This window comes from Tremella mesenterica (genome assembly GCF_000271645.1).
Source record: "Tremella mesenterica DSM 1558 unplaced genomic scaffold TREMEscaffold_1, whole genome shotgun sequence".
NCBI lineage: Eukaryota > Fungi > Basidiomycota > Tremellomycetes > Tremellales > Tremellaceae > Tremella > Tremella mesenterica.
In genome coordinates this window covers 3,265,638-3,290,514 of record NW_006711225.1, presented here as the reverse complement: position 1 = coordinate 3,290,514, position 24,877 = coordinate 3,265,638, and the positions used below count along the sequence as shown (strand labels likewise).

The following is a 24,877-nucleotide window of genomic DNA, read 5'->3' as shown; positions in this document are numbered from 1 at the left end:
GGAAGGGGAGTGGAGTTGAACGTAAGCACATGCATCTGCTTGGGTTGGGCTGTGCGTCCCAGTAGTGAGCTCGGAAGTTGGCGGCCCTCGCAGTGTGGCACTTCTCATATATCAGAGCTACATTGGGTTACAGTATATACCAGTACGAGTATTTATTTAATTAGGGGACTGGGATTATGCATCGTGGCCTGATCATATCATTAATCTAAACCAACCAGATCGTCGGATCATCATCGTGCAAAGGTCGTCTCAAGGTATGTATAGACTGACATTCAGTGTTGGTGTCAAAAGGAGATAAAGGGACTGACAGTCATAACGTTTACTAGCAGACGCGTCCGCAGGTCCATCAGCAGGAGGCTGTGTTTCGGGGATCGTTTCACAGAGGAATTTGATTGTTTCTGTCGGAAGAGAGGCAAGCTTGAAGTCGAGATCTGTTATATACGGCTGAAAATCTGTCAACTTCTCGGTTCGGAACATCACGCGTTTGCCCACCTTGTCCCCGGCGATACCTCGGAAAGCGTCTCTCAACTGATCCGCGGAGGAGGAATCATCTTGTGTGATGTCCGTCTGACCTTATGAGCACTGCACGTCTATTGAATTCACGCTAACTCACCAATAATGCAAGCCACGCTTGGTAGGTCACGGCACCAAAGTCGGTCTCAAGCTGCGCATATATAACTTCAATTTCTTCGTCCTACTTGGTCAGCCATTACCTCTGACGGTAACTTGCATCCACTCACTGCATACACAATACCCAGGCTAGCCAAAGCAGAGTGCATCTCCCACAGAGTCAAAGTCTGTAATCAACACCAAGCTTCATGCTATGAACTCACATTTGTGTCGTCCTTGTCAAAGTGTTTGAAAGTGGCTTCAAATTCCTCAAGCTTGGCGGGTGTGATGTTCGTATGTGTGGCTGAGACCATCTGATTGTCCACAAATGCCAGCTTTTTCCGTATACTCGCTTCGGCAAGCTCGAGCTCGTAGAGGAGATCTTCAAAGCTGTAGACGGTGTGATCGTTCTCTTCCACTTTGGCTTCCAAGCAGGCTTGGTTGATCGTCAGGATATCAGAGGAGAGTGTAGCCTGAAGGGACGGCAACTCGGAGGACAAATGTTGGAGGATCTGCTTTTGATCCTGACATCAGCAACCTCTCAGGATCAATACTAGCAGCTCACAGGGAGTAAACCAGACAGCAATCCTATGGCCTGCTCTATTCGCTGAATTCGAGCGATGAAACTCTCCGCGGCCCGAGCGAACTGCTTTCGTAAGGCTTCTTTGATGCTGCCAGTTAGTTATTGAAAACTAAGTATCAGAATGATGCCCACTCTCGTATCCTGGCATTGATTGCCCGACTTCGTAGCTTCTCCGCCTCCAGAAACACTGCCCAGTTCTTATCAAGATCCTACGTATCAGTCATGCCGTCGCATCAATCTACTGCAACCGACTTACTTCGAGACACAGTCCTGGTTGTGGCTCCCAGGATTTGAGAGCGTACGTTCGTAATTTCGTTTGTATATTGCTATAGAGTGCTGCCAATTCTTGTCTTTCCTTGACGTAGGACCGTTTGCTGGTTTTCTTGTAATCGGCAAAAGCAGCGAGGTGGGCAATTGCCTCGGGATATGTGCTCGGCTGCTGAGCTCTCCTCCATGATTCTTCGGTCGACTGCAAGGATTCTAAGAGCAGTGCCATCCGACGCTCAAAGTCATTCTTGTTCGTCCAGATACCCTGCATGAGCTCTGCAAATTTCTCAACTCGTCTCGCTCCCGTCTCAGCTTTATCTGGCCAGTCAACAAGGCTGATGCAGGCAAGAAAGCAGGACTTACCTTCGGAGGAGAATTTATGAAAGAACTCGGCAACGTAAGTCATCACTGATCGTTCGTCAGGGACTTCCACATCGCAGAGGTCTTTCACCTCCAGCAATCGCTTTATATCAGCTGAAGCCGGGAATTCGTTCAGAGCTTACAGGTATGCCCAGTGATTGCTCCGCAACTTTGAAAGCGAGTTCCGTATTGGTCCTGCGATCATCCTTGTCCAAGCGATCCCAGTTGAGGAGCTCAGGTCTATGGCGGTGTATCAGAGCACACCTGCTCGTCAGCAGACATCACAGAGCATGATGAGACTGACAGAGCCAAACCATCTGACCAGCTCTTCTTGAAGTCCTGGACGTTGACTTCGGGATAAGGCTGTGTTTTGCGTTGACACCACAGTAACAGACCATCTCGAGCAGACAGGCCTTCCTCTCTAGCCCGTGAGCAGTACATTTTGGTACGTCGACATAGCTCACGTGATACCTGCAATGGTGAACCGAAGGATCAAAGTCCATATCTGTGACGTCAATTTGAAGTCCGGCTAATTGACAGACCCGTCTCACCATGCCCAGAATCAGCTTGAGGTTACCGTCGACTATGTCTTCTGGGCCTGCACGTGAGTCATCAGACCCATGCTGTCGAAGCCATCAGACATACCGATATTGGTCAACTTCACTCCACGGTCTCGAATGAACTGCAATGCCTTCGATGCATTCTGCCAATCAGATCGAGTCGTCTTTCAACAATCAGAGCTCACCTCGGCTTTCTGCACTCTCATGGTGGGTTTCTTATTGTATCTGCCCAAGCTCGTTTCTGACATGATCTCCTTAGGCATCAGGAGTGTTAATTCAATTGATAATCCTCTCACCAAAAGCTAGTTGAGTCAGCCACCGATCCACGCAGATATGGAGACATACCTCTATAAGCTTGACCCCATTTGAGAAATCTCGTACCAAGTCGGTCATCGGTGCTAAACCTTGACTCTCCAGCTTAGTGTTGAGCCTTTCACATCAGCCTGTTGAAGGTGAGATCATAGTACACCTACCATCTGCAAAATGTCCTACCCAGCGTTAGCAGATTTCCCTCCCAGCCATTAATTTGACGTACCTTGCCTGGATGTCCGCCCATTCTATCTCTGCCCCGAGCACTGGTGATCCGCTACCGTGAGGGGTCATGGGAGCACTGGAAACCCCTACTCCAAGAGCCATGCCTATGTTACCGAGAGACTTATTCCGACCGTGACTTCTGGGAGACATGGGTGGTGGCGGGAGATTTTGGGCGGAACCCCGACGTTCCAGAGAGGTAGACATGGTCAGTGCGGGCGTGGCAGAGCCCACAATGACGGGATGGGTCGTGGGTAAGTAGCGAACACAAGTTTTCAGGTTTCTGACAGATCACCCTCTGTGATTTGAAGGACCTGAGTGAGACAAACAAGGAGGGAGGGGCTCGAGGGGGGTTGATGGAAGGAATGTGAGGTGGAAAGTCAGAGTAGACGCGCTCACCTAGAGAAGTCAATTGGATTTCCTGAAAAGCAAAAAAGCGGTGATCGCCGCTTATGGCCAAGAACTCCCGTAGGGAACTGCCTTTGCTGCTTTGTCTTCCATAAACCTTCACTCGACACTTTGCTTGGACAAACAATAATCTACTCGCCTCCTCTATCTCTTGTGACGTCGACTGTCCATCGTATTCTCTGTATATCTAAGAAAAGCTCGTCAAGAAGCCCATGAACATCGTGCAGAATGGAGAGAGTAGTCGGTCTCCTTCCCTTCACCCCCATCCGGTGAAACCAGAACCCAATCTTCCCCATAATATCATCATGACCGCGGGAACACCCACGACACCACCAGATCTCTTCGTTGAAGCGCCTGATGCCATGAAGACGAGTACAACGAGGCTGATTCTCCCCGAATGGGATGGTGAGTCGTTGCCACTTTGATGTCATGATACATAGAGTTCTGCCCCTCTTCCGGTGCAGATCCGTTGACTATCCTCAGAGGGAGGACCCTTGATTCTATGAGCGATTGTACAGGGAGTCTGTACTGATGTTCAGCCCCTCCTCTCAAACACCTTCATAGTTCACTCGATCTCATCTCTTTGCTTCATCTAGACCCCCTATACGACACTTACGTGAAGCCTTTCGCTGATCCGATTTCGGAAGATGTGACTATCTCCGGTGATGGAGGAGCAGTCGGGGGAGAAATCAACTCGGACGACGAGGGAGGGAAGATGAAGGGTACAGCTAAGAAAAAAAAACGAGCAAAGTTGGAGAAAGGATATTCCCATTTGCTTGAGGACGTCATCGGTGAGTTTGTCCGTCTACATATGTTTCATCGACTCTTTTCTACTACGGCCCTTTGTCGTGCAAACACTCTATCATAAGAGATGGATCTCCTGCCTGACGGGGAGTATTTTGCACCAGCTCATTCGGGTAATTGACACTACAGACCCTACCCCTCTGGGTGAAAAGCAACATCACCCCCAACTTATTCCTCTGGTTCCAGAATTCCTTCGACCCCCAGCCCCTCCTGCACATCTCATAGAAGAATCAATTCAGTTGCTTCCTCCTGAATACTTCCGAGTGGCTCGTCTAGACTCCGGTCTCAAGCAGGAAGGTTATTCGAACAAGGAGAAAGCGGGAGTTCGTGAAGCGGAGGAGAAAAGAAAGGTCAGTGGAGTTTGTGTCCGTCTTTCCTGCTCTGTCAGGTAATGTAATGATGGGTGATGACTGAGCTTTAGGCACGTGCTGCTCGACATTCCGCGTCCATGGCTCCAGATCCAGTCAATAATATCGCTTCCCCTCCACCCGCCGCACCTCATAGTCCTTTAGCACCCGTTGCACCCCCCATTCGAGCTAAGCCACATATGCCGTTCAGTAGTCGTGGGTCTGGTCGGCCTCACATGAACGTTGGTCACAGAGGTGCTATACCATTCCGCGGTGGTCCTATGAGGGGTACCATACCCTACCGAGGGGGAGCTGGAGGTGGAATGATCCGAGGACGAGGTGCACCGAGGGGTGGACCGCCTCATCCCAGCGGATACAATGGACCCCACGGAGCGGAAGGCAGACCTCTGAAGAGACGGAATGATGGGTCAGGTCCTCCGGGAAAGAGATTGAGGGACGACAGACCTCCAGGACAACGCCCTCTCTACCCTCCTCATTGACAACATAGACAATTTAGGTGAATTTACATGCCTGATTGGCGCATAGCACAGCTTCTCATTCATTTGCATACTTTCATCTCACTGCATAAAGCCAGCTTCTCTCATGGCATGTGTTTCGTCCAGTTCCTCAACAGCGCCTGACTGGTTTGACCGGTTTTCTGCCCGCGTCAGCTTCCTTAGTACTGCGCAGCGTGATCAGACTGGTCAAAGGCCTCGAAGGCTTGCTTCTGGGCGTGCTTCCGAGCTGCGTCGATCTTGTGCTGGTCCCAAGCGTCCAAACCTGTCCATTAGTAGATGAAAGCTGGTTATGGTTTGTGGCTCACCTTTGGTCTCAACGAGTTTGTCAATCTCGGCCCCCACCAAGCCGGCGATGATCTCTTTGGCCACGGCATGCTGATGGTGAGCAGAGATCATCGGTGCCATATTGTGGTGTAATTTAGAGTCTGACTCACGCTTGGAGGCTGGCCGTTGGCTTGAAGGTGACCTTCGTACGCCTTCATGGCTTCAAAAGCAGCAGCACCGCTGCTACGTCAGTCTCATGATATCTGGAATGTAAGGCATAGACTTACCCGATGAGCTCGTGCGAGAAAGCGGCTTTGTGAGGTGCCTGAGGGTCACATTCGCTGCTGATCAGCCAAGGTTCGACGGTATAGATAGCGACATGTCGTCAAAAAGTCGAGGGTGGAGAGCTTGCGTTTGCGTGAGGAACAGGAGGTTCTCGAGAAGGGAGATCGAGTCCTGGTGAGCCGCAGCGGGATTGTACTTACTAGACTTGGTCGCGACCGGAAGAGTCACCGCCGTTGAAGTATTTGAGGAAGTCTGAATATCAGCTGCTGCGATGTGGACGCTATCAAGACTCGTGACGCACCCATATTGTTCTATTGACGCTGTTTAATAAAGGGATGAGTGTGAGATTTTTGGTATGAATTGTTGAGAAGAAGAAGGGGGGATGGATGGCTTTATATATCTTTCAGTGGATCAGTGGATTCTGACTCCACCTCTGCACGAACCTCCTCTTGCGCAGACAAGGAGCGACGTCAGAGGATCAGAGGAGGAAGAGGTCCGAGCCCTGAAACGTGTGAATGTGACGATTCCTTTTCCTTTGATGTCGCACTGCTCGATCGAGCACAGCCATGAGGTTTCCAGGGTACCCTGCTACCGTATGCATATATGAAGCGATGTTAGGGGGGTGAAACAGATTGCATAGCAACACTCCTCCTGTCGTGTCAAAGAGACAATGTTCAATCTTACTCTTCGACCAACATGAGACTCAGTTCTCCGACAACTCTACAAGGGTCCCTTCAAAGAACAATACCCCAAAGGACCAAAGGAACCAAGGAATGTCAAGCGCAGATTGACATGACGTGACGGACCCTGTGCCTGATTGTCGCTTGTGCTGAGAATAGACTGCGACGGCCGATGGGCATAGTGTGACGTGGCGCTTGGCGATTGGTGATTGGCGACTCTGTCCTCGAAGCTGGAAGCCTTGTACTTACTACAGTACTTTCCCGCGCTGGAGTAACAATGGTACACTGGAGTATTCATCTGATCATCTGAGTAAACCTGCATACGTGCGTACAATTGGTGATGATGCTATGATGATTTAACCTTGTCCTCATCCTTGGGAACAATCTGATTCTCCAACATCCATCCTTCCCCCCAACCTCCTTCTGCCCCACCAAGTACGTATCCGCCCAAACCCCCAATCCCCGTCCAAAGGTGCTCTACGAAACCCCTCAAACGTGCGGGAAGAGAACGAGGGTGATACAGCGGGATCAACTCTGTGATAAGGAAATACAATCCTCCGGCGATCATACCGGCTCCATAACCCACCACGACTTGTTCGGGAGTATGATAATGAAGATGCCATCTGACGGAATCAGCCTCCTCGCCTTTTTGTTTTTACATCCAGTTTACCTTGAATAAGCGACTAGTATACTCCATAAACCACATCCAGCAATATACACCCGTCGTCTCACTTTTCCAAGGGAGGTCTCACGATCGTACCGAACTCCGGATGTGAGAGCATATCCAATAGCCCATGCGAAGGTAAATCCAGCAGCTTGTGAATGACTACTTGGCATACCATATCCATGCCCAACTTCTCCTAAACCTTTGTAGGGTCGTTCACTCCTCCAAATCCGTTTCAACACGAGATTAAGGAATTCGTTACCGATTTGTCCCAGACCGAGCAGCAGGACCGATATGCGTCGTGTGAAGATCAACAAGGTCAGGTAAGAGACGAATATGAATATTGGGGTGAGAGTGAGGAGGGTGAAGGGGATAGATAAGGGATGTGAAGGGTCGTAGAGGATGTGAGTAAGAGCGAAGGAGCGGAGGGGGGGTAAAGACGGTATTGGGTTGAGCGACGATGAAGTCGACATGGCTTCGAAGCGTCCTCCAAGTCGCGGTTGAGCCCCGTAGCGGTAGAAGAATATCCTGTTGCTATCGCGGGATCATCTGCTTGTTGAATGAATTGTGCCCATGCAGCGAAGATTTATATGTGTATGCCGCTCGCCGCTTGCTGAACTGCTGAGTTCGTCGCCATACGCTATCCGATCGTGTGTTCAGAGCTTCTGGCTTTGGGGCTGAATTGGCTGAACCACATTTCAAACAATGTCAGTATATTATGGGGGAGCAAATAAAGAAACGACACACAGAGAAGCTTATCACTTCCAAAAGTGAAATTGTGACGTGTAATCTCTAAGTGCCACACGAAATTCCCGACTTATCGGCGTTTCTTTCCAACCCTCCTCTTCTCTCCAAATCTTCTCTCTTCCTCTTTCTCAACCTGCAAAATACGTCAAGATGGTAAGCTCCCCCCATTCTCAGAGTTGACCTCACGCTGACATTCTCAGAGTAAGGTCAGTAAGAATGCTCACTCACCTTGAAAAGGCTGACGGAAGGTCCCCCCTTGGTTGACCTGGTCCATTTGCAATACAGGGTACACCGTCTCTGTGAGTGAGATACTCTGTTAAAAAGGAGTGAAGCTGAGCTGTAGTGGTAAACGTCACACTAAGTCCCACACTCTTTGTAGAAGGTGTGGGAAGAGGTCTTTCCACAAACAGCACCATGGTTAGTAGATTCCTCATTTCGGTTTTCTCTTTCCTTCAATTCTTTCCATCGTGCCCATCCTAGGTCACACGTTCACCTGAGCAACCGAATGCCGCGCTCTCATAGTAAAGTGGGTTTGAAGGTGTTGAGCTGAACGCCTTCTTATTCGAGGCAACATTGGCATGTCACTCAATCGGAGGCTGGGTCGGGCTGGGGAATGCTGATGACTGACACCTCAGAATGCGCCCAATGCGGATACCCAAGCGCCAAGTTGAGGAGCTACAACTGGGGTCTCAAAGCCAAGAGGAGAAAGACGACGTGAGTAGTCTTACTCCCATCCTTGGTGAGAATATCGTCTAACCTACTAGCGGTACCGGCCGCATGAAGCACCTCAAGAGCGTCAACCGTCGGTTCAAGAACGGTTTCCGTGAGGGTGGAGCCGCGATCAAGAAGGTCAAGGCCGAGGCTTAGTTCAGCTAGTTGCTCATGGGTAGCGCCGTATGACATCCGTGCCCCGTCTTCACTTGCCTCTGCGTACTCATCCACTGACAATACGAGATGGTGATCGGCAGGAGAGGTTGCACGCAGACGATGACATGAGACTTCATATGACATATTCGAGTTTTACAGATACTCTGGTCTCAGACGCATCATCTTACCGTCCCCTTGTTCTGTGACGCTTCTCACGCTACTCAAAAACATTTTCTGCTGTTCATCCTTCTTATCCCCACTCGCCAATATACGTTTTTTGAAACCTAAAACAAGATCGTTCATTGCTACTCCTGTGTGAGATTTACCAACCTCTTTGAACCAGGCGACCACCTCTTGAGGAGTGATCATGCCTTCGAACGGCTCCACTTCCGGGCCAGGTGTGGGAGTGGCTGACAATCGCTTTTTCTTTTTGTTCAATCGGTTGTCGCTGGGGAAAGGAGGTGTCGGTGAGGTTTTCCGTTTATTCGAAGTTCCCGTTCCAGGTTGGAGGGCTGACGATGACCCTTGCGCACTGGCGGATTCGAGATTGGGAGATTGTGATTTTGAGCTGGAATCACGGCTCTTCTGAGTTGGTCGGGTCTTCGAAGGTGACACTGCCCCAGAAAGACTGGGAGAGACACCTCGAGGAGTGGGAGACGCACTGCGAGCATCCGTAGGGGTCCGTGATCGTGAAATGGGACTGTTTCCGCGAGACCGATGGGGAGTATCTTGACCCGTAGCACGTTGAGCCACCAGAGCGGCACCAGACCCAGGTTGAGACGTCACAGCTGGGGTATGAGAGCGACGAGAGGGAGAAGCGGTGGGACGACCATTGTTTGGACCTCTGGAATTCGCCCTAGATCTGACTTCTTTCTCAGCGGCAGAAGTTTCCAGTCCTTTTTCCTTATCTGTGTCTTTGTCGTCGGTCTCTTTCTTTTCCGTTTTCACAGAATCCGACTCGCTATCACTCTCCTATTCCATCAGCATGAGTCTAGTGAAGAGAATAATGACTGACGGAAGATGAAGAAGATCTCCATAACTCTTCATCCCCCTTCTCACCACGTTTACGCATCATCTTTCGAACTCGTTTACCCTCTTGAGTCAATTTTTGTTCCTTATCTCCAAACAAGTCATCGGAGTCTGAACCGGAATCAATTTGAGGTTTATCGCCAACGTTCGCATTGGCCATTCTGAATTCTTTCTTGAGTTTTTCCTACGTCTCAGCTCAGTGCGATGGATATACAGAATAAAGCTTACTTCTTGAAGCTTGGCCTCTTCTTCTTCTTCGTCATTACGATGGAAATCATTCACATCGTCGTCATCTTGAAAATGCTCGTTGGCGTCAAAATCAAGTTCTTCATCTATACCACCTTCCACGCCCTGATCATGAGTAAGACGTCAATTATCAAACAATTTGCCTACTAACCAGTTGAACTGCTCGTCCTTCCCTCAAATAATCATCCTCGTAACGTTCCACTTTAACACGAGATGTGCTAGATTCCCCATGTTTTTGTAGAACACGCTGCTCTATTCTCGCGGCCCGATTATCCATTCCAGGTTCAGGTTTGATTTGAGCGACGGAAGATGCTCCGTCAGGTCTTTGACTCCACCGGTCAACAAATTTATTTTTGGCCTGGAATTCGAACTGTTCGTCAGTAGAGAACTCGTTGTGGCGAACGCTAGACGAACCAGTTTGTTCGCCTCGTCTGAATCAAGTACTTTGAACGGACGTTCCGGATTAAACCTATATGTTCTTCCTAAAGGGACGACACTGAAACCGTCGTTTTTACCCTCGTTCACGAACAGAACCATCGGAAGCGTCGACCCCTCCACCATTCTACCCACCCAATGTTCTGGAATAGGAGGTTTCTCTCTGGGTGTCTTAGCTTCGAGGACCCACGGCTGTGCCTCTTCCCTCTTTAACTTGACAGTTTCAACATCTTGATGAAACACCTCTCTAGCAGTATTACGAAACTTTCTCCTGGATCCTGATCCCTCTTGCACACCTTTTGCTTGTCCCACAAGGTTCACATCCATCGTCTCTATGTGCTCGATGATTGGTCGTCCATCTGCTCCAAGTAGAAGTTTCCCATTGTTGTCATACACATACTTGCCGATGACATTCCCATTGTCATCCAAAGCGATGGTAGGTTTTATCCTTTCCCCAGGTTGTTTTCGAGTCAAGAGTGGGTCGGGAAGTGTCAATGGGTCGAATTCACGAGCATAGTTGAATTTCATGAGGTTGAAACGGGTGGTATCATCAGGGGCGGTAGAGTAAAGTTTGATCTCTACTATCTTTGATGGGTCAGAGGGACGAGGAGGTGAGGAAGCTTCTGCAGAAGTCGAAGCGTGTGAGGTTGCTTCGTCTCGTTTTGGTAAAGAAGAGGATTGAGACGATGGATCGCGACGAGGTTTGACCTTCTTTCGACGGAGGATTTCGTCCATTCCGTCTCATGTGCAAAGTCCAACCCCACAAGCGTTGAGGACTGTTAACGAGTTAAGAAGGCCGCTTGTCTGGCTGACGGACTGGAGAAGCATTCGCCACTGATCTAAAAACGCCGAGGGGTTCCTTCCTCCGATCACCTCTCTTATCCTCGACGTTACCAATTCAACGCTCACTTTTTTCATTCTTTCCGTATCAGATGACAGTATGTCGGTCGATGCCATCCTCGCTCGCAATGCTATCGATTTATCAAGAGAGGTAGAGGTGAGGAGATTCTGGTCTCTCCGAAAAGCTTGACGCTGACCTTCAGGTGGAGAGAATCATTAAGGCTTTCAAACTCAACCCGTATGAAATCTTGGATCTCCCTGTCTCTGCTACTGCCGCGGAAGTGAAAAAGCAGTACCGTAAAAAGTCCTTGCTGATACATCCCGACAAGTTTACTCATCCTGACGCGGACAAGGTGAGTTGTTTTCTCTGCTTTCGTCCCCTTCTCCCTGGTGGCGGCAATCCTTGCCGAGAGTGAACAGCGAATGGACATCGCTGACATGACAGGCTTTTGATTTTCTTAAAAAGGTCAGCTTATCTCTCTTCTAGGACATGCAATGACTGACGCTAAATAGGCTGAGGCTCAACTTTCCGATGATAGTAAACGTATAGAAATTGACGCTATTATGAGACACGCACGTGAAACAGTGATCAAATCGTGAGTAGCAGGTATCGTTACATGATTGGATTTCCAGAATACTGACGATTAGAATACTCGGTAGTGGCTTTTCGACGAAAATTACAGATGACGATCCGAAATTACAAAATCTCAAACCCCCATTTGACCTTCAGGTAAGGATGAAGGCTAGAGATATCTTGGTAGAGGATGAACTGGCTCGTCGGAGGTACGTCGAGAGTCTACTGTGTTTGTGGAACATAGCTGACATCAGAAAACAAAAAGTTTCGTACGCCAATGAAGGAGCAGAAAAAGCAAAGGTTGAAGCTGAAGTGAACGAGAGGAAACGTAAACAGGAAGAACATCATAATTGGGAAGGTGAGCCACCACTTCCTACTGTCCGCAGATCGTGTAGAGTTGTCTCTTACGAGTTTTACCAGATGCTCGTCAGCCATTATCGACCTCCAAGGACGAATCGTCTATCGACTTGGAATTTTGCTCTTTCATCTCAAACCATGTGGGTCGTAAGCTAACACGCATTTCCCCCCTTTATACATTTACTTCATCCTGTTCTGTCACTCTGTATTTCTGTTCAAATACTCAGAAAGAAGAGAAGAACGCATTGGTCAATGGCGAGAGTTTAATGCCAAGAAGACAAAAAAGTCAAAAAAGAATATTCACGTTCTCGGTTGAGCATCGTTATGTGTATTCCTGGAGTCTCTTGCCCACCTTCGGTTCGTGTTCCCCTTTTGACGTTTTAGAATAAGCGCTGTGCATGATCCATTCTAGCTGTTGTATTCGTATGCAAATATCGTCTCTTCATCAACTGGCTGCCAGTCGTATACTTCCTTCTCGTTGCAGAATCGTCTCGACTTGATCGGAAGACACAAACCAGGTCCAACCTTTTCCGCCGTCTACTCCTCGTCTGATTGGGTATTGCATACGTCCCATGAGTGTGAACGGAGGTGTGATCACGTGCAGGTGGAGATGGTGGACGGAAGAAAAAGGTGGAATGTGATAACCCATCTTGACACCTGCTTCCGGACATAGCGATCTGCCTAGGTCATGCATCGTGCGTACTGTCCATCAGCACGAGTTTGAGTCGCAAGATGGACGACTGGCGCAATGGGAGATGGTGTGGTCTCAACTCTTCAACCGTCGATACTGTACACGTCAGCTTGGAGGTCAGGTACAGGTACATCCACGCTGACCTATGTGATGTCGTGGAATGATCAATATATGATCTTTTCCTCTCAACCATCGATCTCGAAAAACCACCAGCTCCTCTGTCTGATCGGGGTCAATCATACGACATATGAGATATCTCAAGCTACTCTAGTGATCACTTACCTCTTGTATCACATCGAATCCATTTGCCTTGGTAACATCACAGAAAATACACTCATTCTGCCCCGCGGCGTCATCGTTTAGGGATACCCCCTTTTGTCGGGAAGGGAAACAAGAAGCGAAATTGACCATCTATTCACCGTCTATTTGTCTTTCCTTCTTCCACGTCTCCTTCTTGCAGTCAAGATCTCTCCTCTTGCCCTTTCGATCGCAATCGATGGACATGTATTCGGTACTGGTGCTCCCTGAAAGACAGCTCAGATAATACAGTACTCCTAGTGCGGGCGTGGTTGACTTGGAGGGTATCAAAGTGGAGGTCTTTTGGTGATCTTTGCTCCCGGTCGGAGCCCCGGATTCCCATCGCTGACTCATGAGAGTGAAAAGTACGATTACCTTACCTATCTCTTTTGAAGTATGATACAAAGGAGCTCACTACGACCACTGAGATTACTTAAGACTAGACTCGTCACTCACCAATCACCCACTTTTTCCTCACAGCGTTTCTTATCCACCTCTACCAGAGTTGAGAAAATGTCAAGGCTTCCGTTCAAAGGTCCGTGTTCTTCTCTGTTATGAGATGAGATGGTGCTCATGACTTAGAAGTAGAAGCTGCTCGACCTGATTTCGATGCTGGAAATCCTGGTTTATTCACGAAATCTCCCAATCCGGGATGGAAACCTGGAGATGGTTTGAATGTCAATCTGGTATGTTCCTCAAACCTATCTAACCCCGTGTGGAATGTTGTGAGGAAGAACAGGGAGAGGAAATGGGTTGAACTGATAATAGCCAAATGCTGCTGATTTCGATCCAAAAGTACCCCGCTTGACTGTCAACCCTGCGGAGAATGACACCGGTATGGTCTATAAGGTATGTCCTGCAAATTACGTCTGCATCAGAAGCTAATGACCCAGCTGTTAATCTCTGCTATCGTAATTTATACTTATTTTTCGAGGTAGAAATGGTTTAGCTAATGATCAGACCCCAAGACCTATCGCATTCTTGTCCACTGTATCCCTGGATGGTATTCACAACGTAAGATATCTAACCCGTCCTCTTACATCCTTCGTTCCTGCGTCCCTCTCCGCAGACTTCGGATTCCAGTGCCCATCTCGCTGAACTTTGCTCTCCCCTTCCAAAGGAGGGACATAGCCGGACAAGTAGAAGGGAGTAATCATCAACATGAGTTAAAAATGACTAGGCTGATGATAGCTCGCCCCTATGTCTTATTTCAACATGGTTGCCAATGACCCGCCGGCGATCGTGATATCTGTCGCTATGAACCCCGGAGGAAAGGGACTAAAAGGTATCACTCTCCTCTCATGACATCATATTCCGTTCTCATGCTCCTTGTCGATTCTTCCGCACGTCATGGCATAACACCCGTAGACATTCGGATGAAGCTTCTGAGCACATATGACATCAATTTGGATTATCTCACTGCTGAGACACTATAGATACTGCTGTCAACATCAAAGAAACCGGCGAGTTCACCCTTAATATTATCTCCGAACCATTCCTCGAGGCGGCCAATTATACAAGTATAGACGCCCCTCGCGACATTGACGAATGGAAATTGTCTGGGCTTACTCAACACAAGTCTGAGTGAGTTCACTCCTGATCTACTCTCTTCTCATGCTATGACTTTCCAGACAAGATGAATGTGAAACCTTCAAAGATGTTGAAGTGGTGAAGTCACGGATAGGAAACTGAGCTAATGATTAGTTTGGTCAAACCTCCTTATGTAGGAGAGAGTGCAGTCAGCTTGGAATGTACACTCCTTCATTCTCATGAACTGAATGGAAAAGGGGGAAACTTGACACATACAATCATGATCGGCAAGATTGAGCGTATACACGTAGTGCGTTATTCACTTTGCTTCACTTTTGATTTCTATTGCTGTTTCCTATAATGCCTGAATGGCCTAATGTCTTTACCGTTCAATGGGAGGACAATGAATTACGAAGTTACAATTGCTGACAGACATAGAAAGAAACGGTTCTTAATGATGACAAAGAGCAACCTGTGGTGATCCCGGAGAAACTCAAGCCCGTTTCTCGTCTAGGTGGAATAACGTACGTTCCTTTTCACATACATAAGAAATTAGGCTGAATGTCTACAGCTTCGGTAGAGCTGTACAATTCATGGAGGTTCCTCGTCCAAGCTGGGAAGCTGTCAAGGACACTGAAGAGGTCGTCCAAGCTCTTGCTGGAGCAGTCAAGACCGTGTGAGGTGTGATCAGCATACTTACTGATAAAAGATAGTTTGTAGATAACACGAGATCCACACGATGCATCTAGAGAAGATCACACCATAAACCCTTTCTCGTACTTCTCTATCAATGGCTTAAGTCTCCCCTGTGACACTCGCCGACCCTTGGTCTGAAGTTCAATTGTTGATGGCGGATGGACAGATACGTTATCGTTGAGATTCGACCACACCTCTCGTACCATAGTCACTTTACCACCTCTACCTCCCCTAGCTGATCCCTGCAAACCTGCTTTCTCTCCTTGCTTCGACAACTGACCGTTTCCCTCCTTCCTGTCCAAAACCTTCAACATACCCGACCCCGTTCCCATTCCCATTTTCTCAACTCCTTCTTTCCCATCTGCCAATACGTCTTCTCCCTCGGTAAGAAAGTGATCTAGAAGCTCCCCCGACACAGAGGGTATCCGAACATGTTCCACAACCCTCACTCTCCTCTCCTCACTCTTCCGCGTCCTTATCCCCGGACGTTGCTCCACACCGTCAAACAAGCCAAATATAGAGGGACGTTCCTTCTCCATCTTCTTCGTCGGTACCGGTGGGGGCGGGAGAGTTTTGTCGATACCTAAGTCCCACCCAGCTGAACGCACCAAAGTAGCCAACGCATCATCATCCACCAGCGCTTCGAGGGAACGAACAGTTCCTGGACTGAGACGGTGAGGTGAGGGAGGACCAAAGTATCCGACGTACGACTTGGGAGTCGGAGACAGTACCTCAGATGATGGTATGAAGGAGGCGGATGGGAGATCGATATATCCCGGTGGGGTCACATGTATGCGGGACAAGTGAGATGTGGGATCTTGATTCGGTTCGAGGGTAATGGAAGTCGATTGGGATGGAAGAGGAACAGTGACCCTACGAGGCTGTCGAGGACCTAATGGTACAAAGGGTCGCTCATACTTTGGTGAATCGATTGGTCGAGGGGGTATAGGAGGAGGACTGACGCTTTGTCCTCTGCCAGATTGCTCACTACTTTCTCTCAAATGGCGAGAAGTTCGCGCTGCTCATGTCTCACGTATGTGATCGGAGGAGCTGGAATAGACAATCCACGCGGGTTGAGGGTATCTTTGTTGAGGATGATGTAGACGGGCAGGGGTATCATCATTGCGACTGGGCAGATCTTCGAGACGTTGAAGCGGCAAATGTGGGGATGCCTTGACATACGAATCGGAAGGATGGGCAGGTGCTTGGGTGGGTTGGTGAACGTGGATGACAGGATCGAGATCAGGTGAATGAGAGTGATGATGAATACGAGATGACAGGCTCGAATCACCATAAACTTGCTGCCATGTCCAATGACCGTCGATGACGGACGGGATGTCCATCAGAGGTTGAGACGATAGACTGACTGCGGTAGGTACGAAGGTGTGGGGTCGAGGTAGCTGAGCAGAGTGGTAGTCCATCGGATGAAATCGAGAGGACATGATCCTCGGATGTGTGCTCTGGCGTGAAGTATTGTCAGTGATTCGAGAAAAAGAGTATGCAATCAGTGGCAAAACCAGAAAAGACAGGCGATGAAAGCCATCAAAGACTAATCAAAAGGTGAGCTTGGGCCACCATCATTAGTGGCGCAAAAGGCACTCGCCCTCCTTTCCTGCCCTCTTCCTCTCCTTCAGTCTCCCAATGACTCATGAAGCAAGGCCAGGTAAGGTGGTCAGTAGAAAGTTACGGTTCGAAAATGCGAATTGTCTCGTAATCAGACTAATGGCGAACAACTACTCGTCATCCTCGTTCTCCTCCTCAGCTTCCTCCTCCTCCTCCTCTTCTTCCTCTTCTTCTTCCTCACGCTCCTGCTCCAGCACAGCGGTCGCAATACGGTCAAGATCACGCCTACCAGTCAGCAATGGTCACAGTGTCCCTGGAATGAAGAATGCAGCAGAAGACATCCGAACACTAATCCCGTAAAATACAGATAGTCCCGAAAGTGTGAGGCAGGCGCGATGCGGGGGATTGGGTGATTCCAACAACAGAGGTCGAAACTCACATGCCATCCTGGCTAATCTTTCGGCCACCGTTAGGAGCTATCTCGAGCACACCAATCTTCTCTAAAGCCTGCACGACATTCCGTTGAACACCTGTCGCCGCGTTGGAGTGGTGCGAAGGTCGGGTGCCGCGGCGGTAAGCGCTGCCGTGCAGCTTGGCGAGGGCACCGACACCAACGGACTTTCGGAGGTAGATGTGACGAGCGATAGCAGCTAGCAAATTAGCATGCCATCCAGCGAAATTCTCAATCATGTATTGATAGATACCCAGTTTGGAGACAATAGTGACGGGATAACGGACAGCAAGATAAGTTAAGAAGGGGTGGTGAGACATTCGAAGAGCACGTACCGGCTCTGACGTAGAACCAATCGGGGTCATATGGCGCTAACTCCTTGTGATGACCGGTCTTCACGATATCGACCCATGTGGGGATTTCGAGTTTACCGGATCGCTTCAAATGAGATGAGTAGGCTTTGATGAACGCCTCGGCGCTGGAATAGTCAGCAAGATCTATTCCGAACAGATTCCCTTGTCCTTTGCTAGCTTCTCTTCTTCCTCCCACGACTATCAACATAAGGCGCCTCTAGGAAGAATAAACGAGCATGGACCAAGCCATGGTTCCTGCAGCCAATGGTCTACGAATATCGTATGGCCGTTGACTTGCTCCGCAAAAGCTGACACGCTCTACCCTCTGTCCATTCCAGGGGTAACAAATGTTGACCAACGATCCTAGAGACCAGACAAGCAAGACTCACCTGATATCACGTACACCCGGCATATTGGTCGATGTTGAGAAGGGTTAGAGCTGACTTGCGAGAAAGACAGTCGACGAGCTCACGCCGCGGATAAGACGATGTGGCACTTCGGAGGGCCCAAAGAGTAGAAGATTTATCGCCGAAAGATGCTTATCACCGATACCTTCGAAACATACTTGAAAACAACCGTGGGAAAATGAAAGTTGTATGAAACCTTGTCTTCGGGCACATCAGATCTGCGACCTGCCAAATATTCTACAACATGTGAGTATCTGTGGAGGAACTCGACAAGATTGCAAAAGCTGACTTTCAGGTCACGCCTGATATTTCGGAATCTTCCGCCGACCATAACTCCTGAATCTTTCTCCAAATCTCTCGCCTCCCCTGCTTCGCTCTCTGACATCGTCATCACTGACACTCGGGTCAACCCCAAGCGGCGCTTCGCCTTTGCAGGGTTCAAATCGCCTGAAGATGCTGCCAAGGTGCAGTCATGGTTTGACGATACATATGTGTTTGGCGGTGGGAAGGTCAAGGTGGAGGTAGTACGGGAACGACCCCTTGAGGTAAAATCTTTCCAAGCACGGAAACCTCCAGTTGCCACGGACCTCAAGGAAAATGTGGTGGCGGATGGCAAGTTAAAGGAGTTCATGGAAGTGATGAAGGGTAACGGAGCGGCTGCTAGCTCTTCGAAGTCTCCTGCTGTCCCTGGAGACGACGGCTGGAAGGTGGATGGAATGAAAAGCAAGAAGGAGAGAAAAGCTAGACAACCACCCCAGCAATCCGATGATGCGGCACCCTCCGCGGATGCTGAGGTGATGGCGGTAGATGACGATGCTGAATGGCTACGACAACGGCAGAAAACGGATGTGGCGTTGGATGCAGAGGAGGTAGGAGACACGCAGTACGAAGTCCCTGCTGCCGACGAATCTGACGTTGGTCCGGACGAACGATTAATCCTCTCCACAAGTCGACTCTTCGTACGTAACTTACCCTTCGTTACCACTACTTCTGATCTCGAAACCCACTTCTCTCGATTTGGTCAGGTGGACCAAGTCCATCTTCCTCTCTCGCCCGCCGGCCAACCATTAGGAACAGCATTCGTCTTGTTTCGTCGTCCAGAAGACGCTCTCTCAGCTTTCAGAGAATTGGACAAGACGACTTTTCAGGGAAGGTTATTACATGTTCTTCCTGGTCGCGCTAGGCCTGGACATGAAGTAAGCGGAGTGGTCGGTGTGGTTGAAGGGGACGTTCTAGGAAAGGTCAAACAGGGAAAGGGGGATGTCAAGAAGGGTGTCGAAACAAAACGGAAAGAACAAAGTGCTAAAGGAGTGAACTGGGCCTCTTTGTATATGAATGTCAGTAATGTTTTCCTCTGTCTGATAGCAGCTGACAAAGTAGAGCGATGCCGTAGCAGCCTCAGTGGCTCAACGTATGGGCATATCCAAAGCTGAGCTTCTCAATGGGGATGATGGAAATGCCGCTGTGAAGCTTGCGCTTGCGGAGACGCACGTGATTGAAGAGACAAAACGATATTTCGAAGAACAAGGCATTGTGATTGAAGCACTCTCCCCTCGTACACCTCGTTCACAAACAATCTTATTAATCAAGAACATACCCTTCGGTACCTCTCAACATACCCTCACTGATCTTTTCTCGCCGCACGGGGAAATCAAGCGATTGTTACTTCCACCATCTGGCACTCTAGGAGTGGTGGAATATGTCAATGCTTCTGATGCTGGAAAAGCGTTCAAAGCGCTGTCTTACCGACGTCTGGGAAATGCTGTTCTATATCTCGAGAAAGGCCCAGTAGGGATGTTCCTTGACAAGGAACCTACAACGGGTCCCACAGTGACGAAGGTGACTGATGTTGCACTGGAATTGACAGAAAGAGTTGAAAATGCCTCCAAAGATGCCCCTGATCCGTCGGACGAAGCCGGGTCCACGCTGTTCTTGAAGAATCTCTCGTTTGCAACAACCACAGAACGCTTGATATCCGTCTTATTTGCCATACCAGGGTATTCTTTCGTTCGTGTACAGACAAAACCAGATCCGAAACGGCCAGGAGAGAGACTATCGATGGGGTATGGCTTCGTGGGATTCAAGACCAAAGAAGCGGCTAGTAAAGCTTTACCGGGATTGGATGGATTCGAAGTGGACGGAAAGAAGTTGGAAGTTAAGTTTGCTCAGAGGGGAGTTGAGGACGTGCAGAAGGAAGAGAAAGGGGGTGAAATGAAGGGGAAATCGAAGGGGACTAAATTATTGGTGAAGAATCTGCCGTTCGAAGCCACCAAGAAGGAAGTCAAGGAGTTGTTTTCGTAAGTTCTTCAATGATTCATCACTCTCACTGCCTCGCTGGTTTTCCCAGTCTGTCAATCACTGCTGCCTCCCCTGGCCTAATGCGTCGACTCAAGAGATCCCGATGTACGAAAGAGTGTCGGTAGCGAGGGATGCAAGCTAACTCATAGCGCCTATGGTCAGGTCAAATCCCTTCGAGTACCCAAGAAGCCCACTCTGTCCGCATCCGGAGCTCATTCTTCTCGTGGATTTGCTTTTCTGGAGTTTACAACCCACGTCGAAGCTCAGCGTGCTATGGACGCACTGAAACACACCCATTTGCTAGGAAGACATTTGGTGATTCAATGGGCCAAAGAAGATGATGAGGTGGATGTGTCAGGTCTAAGGGAGAAGGCAAGTAGGGATGCGAGGTTTTTGACGGATGACGGTGGCGGTGAAAGGGCAAAGAAGAGGAAGGTGAGAATGGATGCTACGGCTGAGGATATGGATGGTTTAGAAGTTTGAGAGATAGTGGTCATTCGTGTTGTACCCAACCCAACGTCATCATAGCATCATAGCATCATCACGCAACTCATATGCATCTGCATGTGCCATAAGAACGTCCGAGACCATGAACTCAATCTCTCCGTCGAGCAGGACTGAAACGTGTCTATCGTGTCAGCTGAAACGCATGACGAAAGGAGACATACGAGAGCGGCCTCCCTGACAGTGTACCGAGATAAGATACCTGACATGTTAATCTTCCGCCAATCTAACCCTCCTCCGCTTAGTTGAGTGGAAGGTGGGAAAGCTGAGGTGGAAGGTATTGTCACGTAGACCAGTATCACAGTCTGCAAGTCAGATTCGATTCCTTATCATCCCCACTCAATCCGTCTGTGGACTGGTGAGATGGACCTACCTTTTGAACGAGCGAATTGACGCGCATAATGGTGTTCATCCACTTCCAACTGCATCTCTCGACATACCAGTCTTCCTTTCCATAAGGCGACTCGGCTTGTTCCTCCAGGTCAGAATAAACAGGGATGACGACACAGGAAAATCTATTGTATCAGTGAGATACTTTCTTATTCGCGGACCGGTCGCCGAGTCCTTGCAAGAGAACTCACGCAGAATGGGAGAAAGCAGGACCTCGACGATATAATAACCAGTCACAGGCGAATTTGATGCCTGGTTTGACCACCCATCCAAGAGAGCGGAAGTGATGATATGCCACATAGCTTACTAAAAAGGGATCATCGGGTCGCACAGGTAGAGGGACGACGGGGTGAAGACCTGGCGAGAAGGGTGTGAGGAAAAGAGGGAGTATAGCACTTGGAGGAGGATAAGTGTTCTACCTTGGTAAGCAATTCGCACGTAAACCCATACCGACACTCTTGGGAGGTAGCATACTCCCAGAAGTCCTCTGAGAAAGGTGATCCAATTGAGACGATTATAGAGTGGTCAGAGATAGGGAAACTCACCGTGAGAGGATCATAAATCTTCAACACCCCCAAAGCAGAAGCTAAAAACCAAGCTTCTTCCAGAGCCAACTGCAAATGTTCCATATCCTCTACCAACTCTTCAGCTAAGTCTTCTTCATCCTCTTCATCCTGTTGCTCATCCGGACCTAGGTCCACAATCTCCACACCTGGATTTATAGGAGCTAATGAGGATGGAGTAGGTTGAGGTGCATCAGCTGGAAGGGGAGGTTTGGGTGTCCTCTTGAAAGCTTTCCGCCCGCGATTTCGGTTGGTGTCTGGTCTTGTAGGTCTCACGAGGAATGTCTGAGGAGTGAGAGTGGTCAGATCGACTCCACCCGATGATCCGTCCTCTGATATAGCTTCTAAAGAAGGGGTTTGACCGGAAGTGAGGACAGCTTCCGCTGCTTTGGCAGCAGAGAGCATGGCGGCTGCACGATCAATCTTGAATTGTTTCCTTTCTATACGACGTTTCTCTCGGACTTGTTCGGCTGTCAAACCTATATAATGGATCAGTTACTCATTCTTGACCTTGACTCTTGGAGACTAGCTGTCCTGCGATCCCATCACATGCCCCAACCGGGGATTGGCCTAGTCATACCAACATCTTAGCTTGCGCCTCCGAGCGTGCTGACGAATCATGCTTTGAGGTGTATATGAGGGGAGATCTAAGGATGGGATGGATTGAAAGGTGAAACGAGAATAACATACCATCCCCACTCTTCAGATCCCCCAATCTCCGCTCTCGCCAAGTAGGTTCACTCCTGCTCAATGTCCCCTTTCCAAAAAAGCCTCGTCTGAACAATATATCTATGTGGTCTCTCCGCGTGACCCAAACTGATCGAGTGGTAGCATCGTACACTCCTACACATTGAGGTATCTCTATTCTCTCTCTTGATAGCAATGAAGGAATGTAGCTACCCAGGAATGTGTTGCGGCTTGGTGAGAGGAGAGGAGAGGAAGGGAGAAGGACAGGGAGAGGAGTACCGTATTTCTTCTGATTGGAAGCTGATTTGCCGCCTAGCATTTGACGAGGTACTATAGCTGGAGCTGAGGACGTCTGTTGACGGACAGGTGTACCTTGTAAACTCATGATGATGTCTTGGGTGCGGAATATTACGATGCAGAGTGTCGAAAATTCAAGAAGCAAGATCTGCTTTGAGTGAAATTCAGTCAGAAGTGAACCGGGGCTCCGGATTTCTTCCTCAATCTGCTGCTGACGATTTGATAAGTACGGGTATTTTCTTCTCTTTGTACAGTGCGAACTGCGAGCAAACAGCCGAAAGGGCATCGCAGGGCAATGCGCCTCGGTAGGTGGAGGACAGTTGTGAGGGTAAGAACGGCCCGTCAATTGTGCCAACGAAGATCTTACACATCTCCATTTCCCTATACAAGTACACCTCTGCACCTCACTCGAAATCTGCTCGTGCGGCCGATAGGAAATCCTGTAGATCCTTGCTCAGACAACTTTGTGCTGTACCCGAATTTCTTTTCCAAAGAAGAATGTAGAGAGATCCTGTTGATGGCATTGTGGAAGCTTGATCGGGCGGACTCTTCAAGGAGGAGAAAGGGAAGAGCAAGGGCAATCGCCCATGAAGAACATCCAGATGGACTGGAGGGTTTACAAGACTTATTCACCGGGGAGTATGAATTCGAAACAGTACGTTCTTCTCTGACGCCCACATAAGTAGTCTACCTAAGGTACGGTGTAGTAACTGACTGACAGGGACACTATGATTCTGTCATTCATGACTACCGTGAAACTTTGATGTCGTCACTTCCCCAATCGGTCTCTCCAGGCCTATCCTCGTCACTCACCCGCCTATATGCTTTGGTGGCTCCCTCAGCCTCACAATCATCTCTACCACCAGCAGGGACCTTGACTCATCTACTTCATTTGGCACCTAGCGGCCAGATCTTACCTCATGTCGATAACCTAGAAGCATCTGGTAGACTTATACTTGGGTTATCATTGGGAGCGGAACGCATCTTACGCTTACAAAAAGGTTTGGAGGAAGGGTGGGATGTCAGATTACCGAGTGGGTCTGTGTATGTGCAGAAGTGAGTGTCAGAGGCCTTTTCCCCCCAACTTGTCCGGATTCCGAGACGCAGAAAAACTCACAAGTAGAGATCAGATCAGATATGAGTATCAGCATTCCATCTTGCCCTACAACCATACAGATTCCGTCTGGGATAGTCATCGCCTCAAGCCGGGGCATAGAATTAGTATCATGATCCGTGTAAGTGCCTTCTTTTAAACATGATCACAGCTGAGTTGGAGGATTCGCCAACGCGTTCAACGAAGTTATGAGGTCAAGGAGTCGTCATCAGGGGATCCATAGACATGCATTCGTTGTTTGTTGTACATTATGAGATGACGAGACCTGGAAAGAAGATAAGTGTCGAAAGAGATTAGGTTTCATGGATGACGTTCGAGGATCGCTTTGGTGTAATAAGCCGTACTTGTTGTGGCAAGCAGAGCGAGGACTGAAGGGATGATAGTACGAGTCCTTAATGCTCGTCTATTTATCAATTCGTGCTACACATCCACGAGGAAGACGAATACGTTTGAGAGACCTGGTGAAACTCACCTGAAAGCAGGAACCATCAACACTCCCGAACTGACGGCGGCACCTTCTAATCCATAGTCCATCCCATCCCGGATCCTCATCGAGCTGGCAGCCATGATACTTCCAATAGCAAAGCTCCCGACGATAGAGGGTATGGAACCATACCTAGCGTAGGCAGAGATACCGCCGACAAGCGAAGCGCCGGAGAGCTGGCAGTGAGTTGATTGATTAATTGAACCCGTCCCGCAGAGGACATACCACGGCTATTGGTTTATGAGACTAACGAGTCAGCTTCGTTCTTAGCTCACGACATGTCAACTCACCATACTGCTACGCTACTCTGCGGTGATGTGCAGTACGGTCAGAGTGTCACTACTGTTGTTGCACTAAGTCGGACAGCGACGAATTGTCAACGCATCTATTGGAGATGGAGAGCGCTTGGGCGACTTCGGCTACAACCGGCTACTTTGCCGGGGTAGGGGAGGCGGCATTGACCGCTTCTACAATGGCGGACGTCTTGCAGTTTCCCATGAGGTTGCCGAAGCGTGCATCTTCAACGTTGCATGCAGTGCTACACGCTGCATGCTGCATGCTGAACACTGCATCTCCC

General features: G+C 49.0%; 14 protein-coding genes across 14 annotated transcripts; 6 read left to right on the top strand and 8 right to left on the bottom strand.

Annotated features, from left to right (window-relative positions):
* Positions 1-162: 162 nt before the first annotated feature.
* TREMEDRAFT_42026 (uncharacterized protein) lies at positions 163-3,239 on the bottom strand. The gene is made up of 20 exons (XM_007000920.1): positions 2,915-3,239; positions 2,853-2,867; positions 2,725-2,809; positions 2,676-2,681; positions 2,565-2,633; positions 2,465-2,522; positions 2,371-2,417; positions 2,284-2,324; positions 2,124-2,240; positions 1,963-2,083; positions 1,823-1,922; positions 1,449-1,777; positions 1,325-1,401; positions 1,175-1,280; positions 834-1,133; positions 741-797; positions 614-694; positions 493-567; positions 309-444; positions 163-265 (listed from the first exon to the last, which is right to left on the bottom strand). The coding sequence occupies exons 1-20, from the start codon at positions 3,115-3,117 to the stop codon at positions 231-233; spliced, it is 2,058 nt and encodes a 685-aa protein (XP_007000982.1). The 5' UTR covers positions 3,118-3,239; the 3' UTR covers positions 163-230.
* Positions 3,240-3,623: 384 nt separating this feature from the next.
* On the top strand, positions 3,624-4,543 carry TREMEDRAFT_59018 (uncharacterized protein; the record flags this gene model as incomplete). Its single annotated transcript, XM_007001418.1, has 4 exons — positions 3,624-3,723; positions 3,858-4,109; positions 4,252-4,472; positions 4,538-4,543. The coding sequence occupies 4 exons, from the start codon at positions 3,624-3,626 to the stop codon at positions 4,541-4,543; spliced, it is 579 nt and encodes a 192-aa protein (XP_007001480.1).
* Positions 4,544-5,145: 602 nt separating this feature from the next.
* Positions 5,146-5,841, bottom strand: TREMEDRAFT_59017 (uncharacterized protein; the record flags this gene model as incomplete). The annotated part of the gene is made up of 6 exons (XM_007001417.1): positions 5,146-5,249; positions 5,293-5,362; positions 5,422-5,491; positions 5,539-5,592; positions 5,737-5,788; positions 5,838-5,841. 6 exons carry the CDS (start codon positions 5,839-5,841, stop codon positions 5,146-5,148), a joined length of 354 nt encoding a protein of 117 aa, XP_007001479.1.
* Positions 5,842-6,577: 736 nt separating this feature from the next.
* On the bottom strand, positions 6,578-7,329 carry TREMEDRAFT_18225 (uncharacterized protein; the record flags this gene model as incomplete). Its single annotated transcript, XM_007000370.1, has 2 exons — positions 6,578-6,839; positions 6,887-7,329. Coding segments are annotated over 2 exons (705 nt in total), but the record flags the coding sequence as incomplete, so codon positions are not given.
* A 642-nt stretch (positions 7,330-7,971) lies between these two features.
* Positions 7,972-8,494, top strand: TREMEDRAFT_24399 (uncharacterized protein; the record flags this gene model as incomplete). Its single annotated transcript, XM_007000431.1, has 3 exons — positions 7,972-8,044; positions 8,263-8,341; positions 8,392-8,494. Coding segments are annotated over 3 exons (255 nt in total), but the record flags the coding sequence as incomplete, so codon positions are not given.
* Positions 8,495-8,653: 159 nt separating this feature from the next.
* TREMEDRAFT_12890 (uncharacterized protein) lies at positions 8,654-10,813 on the bottom strand (the record flags this gene model as incomplete). The annotated part of the gene is made up of 5 exons (XM_007000342.1): positions 8,654-9,466; positions 9,510-9,707; positions 9,752-9,874; positions 9,921-10,139; positions 10,184-10,813. Coding segments are annotated over 5 exons (1,983 nt in total), but the record flags the coding sequence as incomplete, so codon positions are not given.
* Positions 10,814-11,144: 331 nt separating this feature from the next.
* TREMEDRAFT_67095 (uncharacterized protein) lies at positions 11,145-12,291 on the top strand (the record flags this gene model as incomplete). The annotated part of the gene is made up of 7 exons (XM_007001856.1): positions 11,145-11,201; positions 11,248-11,397; positions 11,490-11,510; positions 11,558-11,640; positions 11,693-11,827; positions 11,873-11,976; positions 12,203-12,291. 7 exons carry the CDS (start codon positions 11,145-11,147, stop codon positions 12,289-12,291), a joined length of 639 nt encoding a protein of 212 aa, XP_007001918.1.
* Positions 12,292-12,420: 129 nt separating this feature from the next.
* Positions 12,421-12,906, bottom strand: TREMEDRAFT_24796 (uncharacterized protein; the record flags this gene model as incomplete). Its single annotated transcript, XM_007000483.1, has 3 exons — positions 12,421-12,635; positions 12,679-12,762; positions 12,810-12,906. 3 exons carry the CDS (start codon positions 12,904-12,906, stop codon positions 12,421-12,423), a joined length of 396 nt encoding a protein of 131 aa, XP_007000545.1.
* A 464-nt stretch (positions 12,907-13,370) lies between these two features.
* On the top strand, positions 13,371-15,257 carry TREMEDRAFT_42023 (uncharacterized protein). The gene is made up of 10 exons (XM_007000919.1): positions 13,371-13,498; positions 13,546-13,649; positions 13,732-13,812; positions 13,857-13,874; positions 13,924-13,977; positions 14,155-14,248; positions 14,400-14,547; positions 14,668-14,803; positions 14,932-15,017; positions 15,065-15,257. The coding sequence occupies exons 1-10, from the start codon at positions 13,477-13,479 to the stop codon at positions 15,171-15,173; spliced, it is 852 nt and encodes a 283-aa protein (XP_007000981.1). The 5' UTR covers positions 13,371-13,476; the 3' UTR covers positions 15,174-15,257.
* Positions 15,258-16,872: 1,615 nt separating this feature from the next.
* On the bottom strand, positions 16,873-18,005 carry TREMEDRAFT_70833 (uncharacterized protein). The gene is made up of 4 exons (XM_007001985.1): positions 17,946-18,005; positions 17,539-17,681; positions 17,192-17,402; positions 16,873-17,037 (listed from the first exon to the last, which is right to left on the bottom strand). The coding sequence occupies exons 1-4, from the start codon at positions 17,966-17,968 to the stop codon at positions 16,923-16,925; spliced, it is 492 nt and encodes a 163-aa protein (XP_007002047.1). The 5' UTR covers positions 17,969-18,005; the 3' UTR covers positions 16,873-16,922.
* Positions 18,006-18,259: 254 nt separating this feature from the next.
* TREMEDRAFT_25743 (uncharacterized protein) lies at positions 18,260-20,744 on the top strand (the record flags this gene model as incomplete). The annotated part of the gene is made up of 4 exons (XM_007000606.1): positions 18,260-19,171; positions 19,214-19,300; positions 19,344-20,260; positions 20,411-20,744. Coding segments are annotated over 4 exons (2,250 nt in total), but the record flags the coding sequence as incomplete, so codon positions are not given.
* A 112-nt stretch (positions 20,745-20,856) lies between these two features.
* Positions 20,857-22,724, bottom strand: TREMEDRAFT_25866 (uncharacterized protein; the record flags this gene model as incomplete). Its single annotated transcript, XM_007000622.1, has 6 exons — positions 20,857-20,889; positions 20,930-21,070; positions 21,139-21,280; positions 21,347-21,570; positions 21,701-22,197; positions 22,409-22,724. The coding sequence occupies 6 exons, from the start codon at positions 22,722-22,724 to the stop codon at positions 20,857-20,859; spliced, it is 1,353 nt and encodes a 450-aa protein (XP_007000684.1).
* A 273-nt stretch (positions 22,725-22,997) lies between these two features.
* Positions 22,998-23,955, top strand: TREMEDRAFT_24963 (uncharacterized protein; the record flags this gene model as incomplete). Its single annotated transcript, XM_007000502.1, has 3 exons — positions 22,998-23,357; positions 23,424-23,758; positions 23,823-23,955. 3 exons carry the CDS (start codon positions 22,998-23,000, stop codon positions 23,953-23,955), a joined length of 828 nt encoding a protein of 275 aa, XP_007000564.1.
* A 161-nt stretch (positions 23,956-24,116) lies between these two features.
* Positions 24,117-24,593, bottom strand: TREMEDRAFT_59008 (uncharacterized protein; the record flags this gene model as incomplete). The annotated part of the gene is made up of 4 exons (XM_007001416.1): positions 24,117-24,219; positions 24,289-24,476; positions 24,526-24,546; positions 24,591-24,593. The coding sequence occupies 4 exons, from the start codon at positions 24,591-24,593 to the stop codon at positions 24,117-24,119; spliced, it is 315 nt and encodes a 104-aa protein (XP_007001478.1).
* Positions 24,594-24,877: the final 284 nt, after the last annotated feature.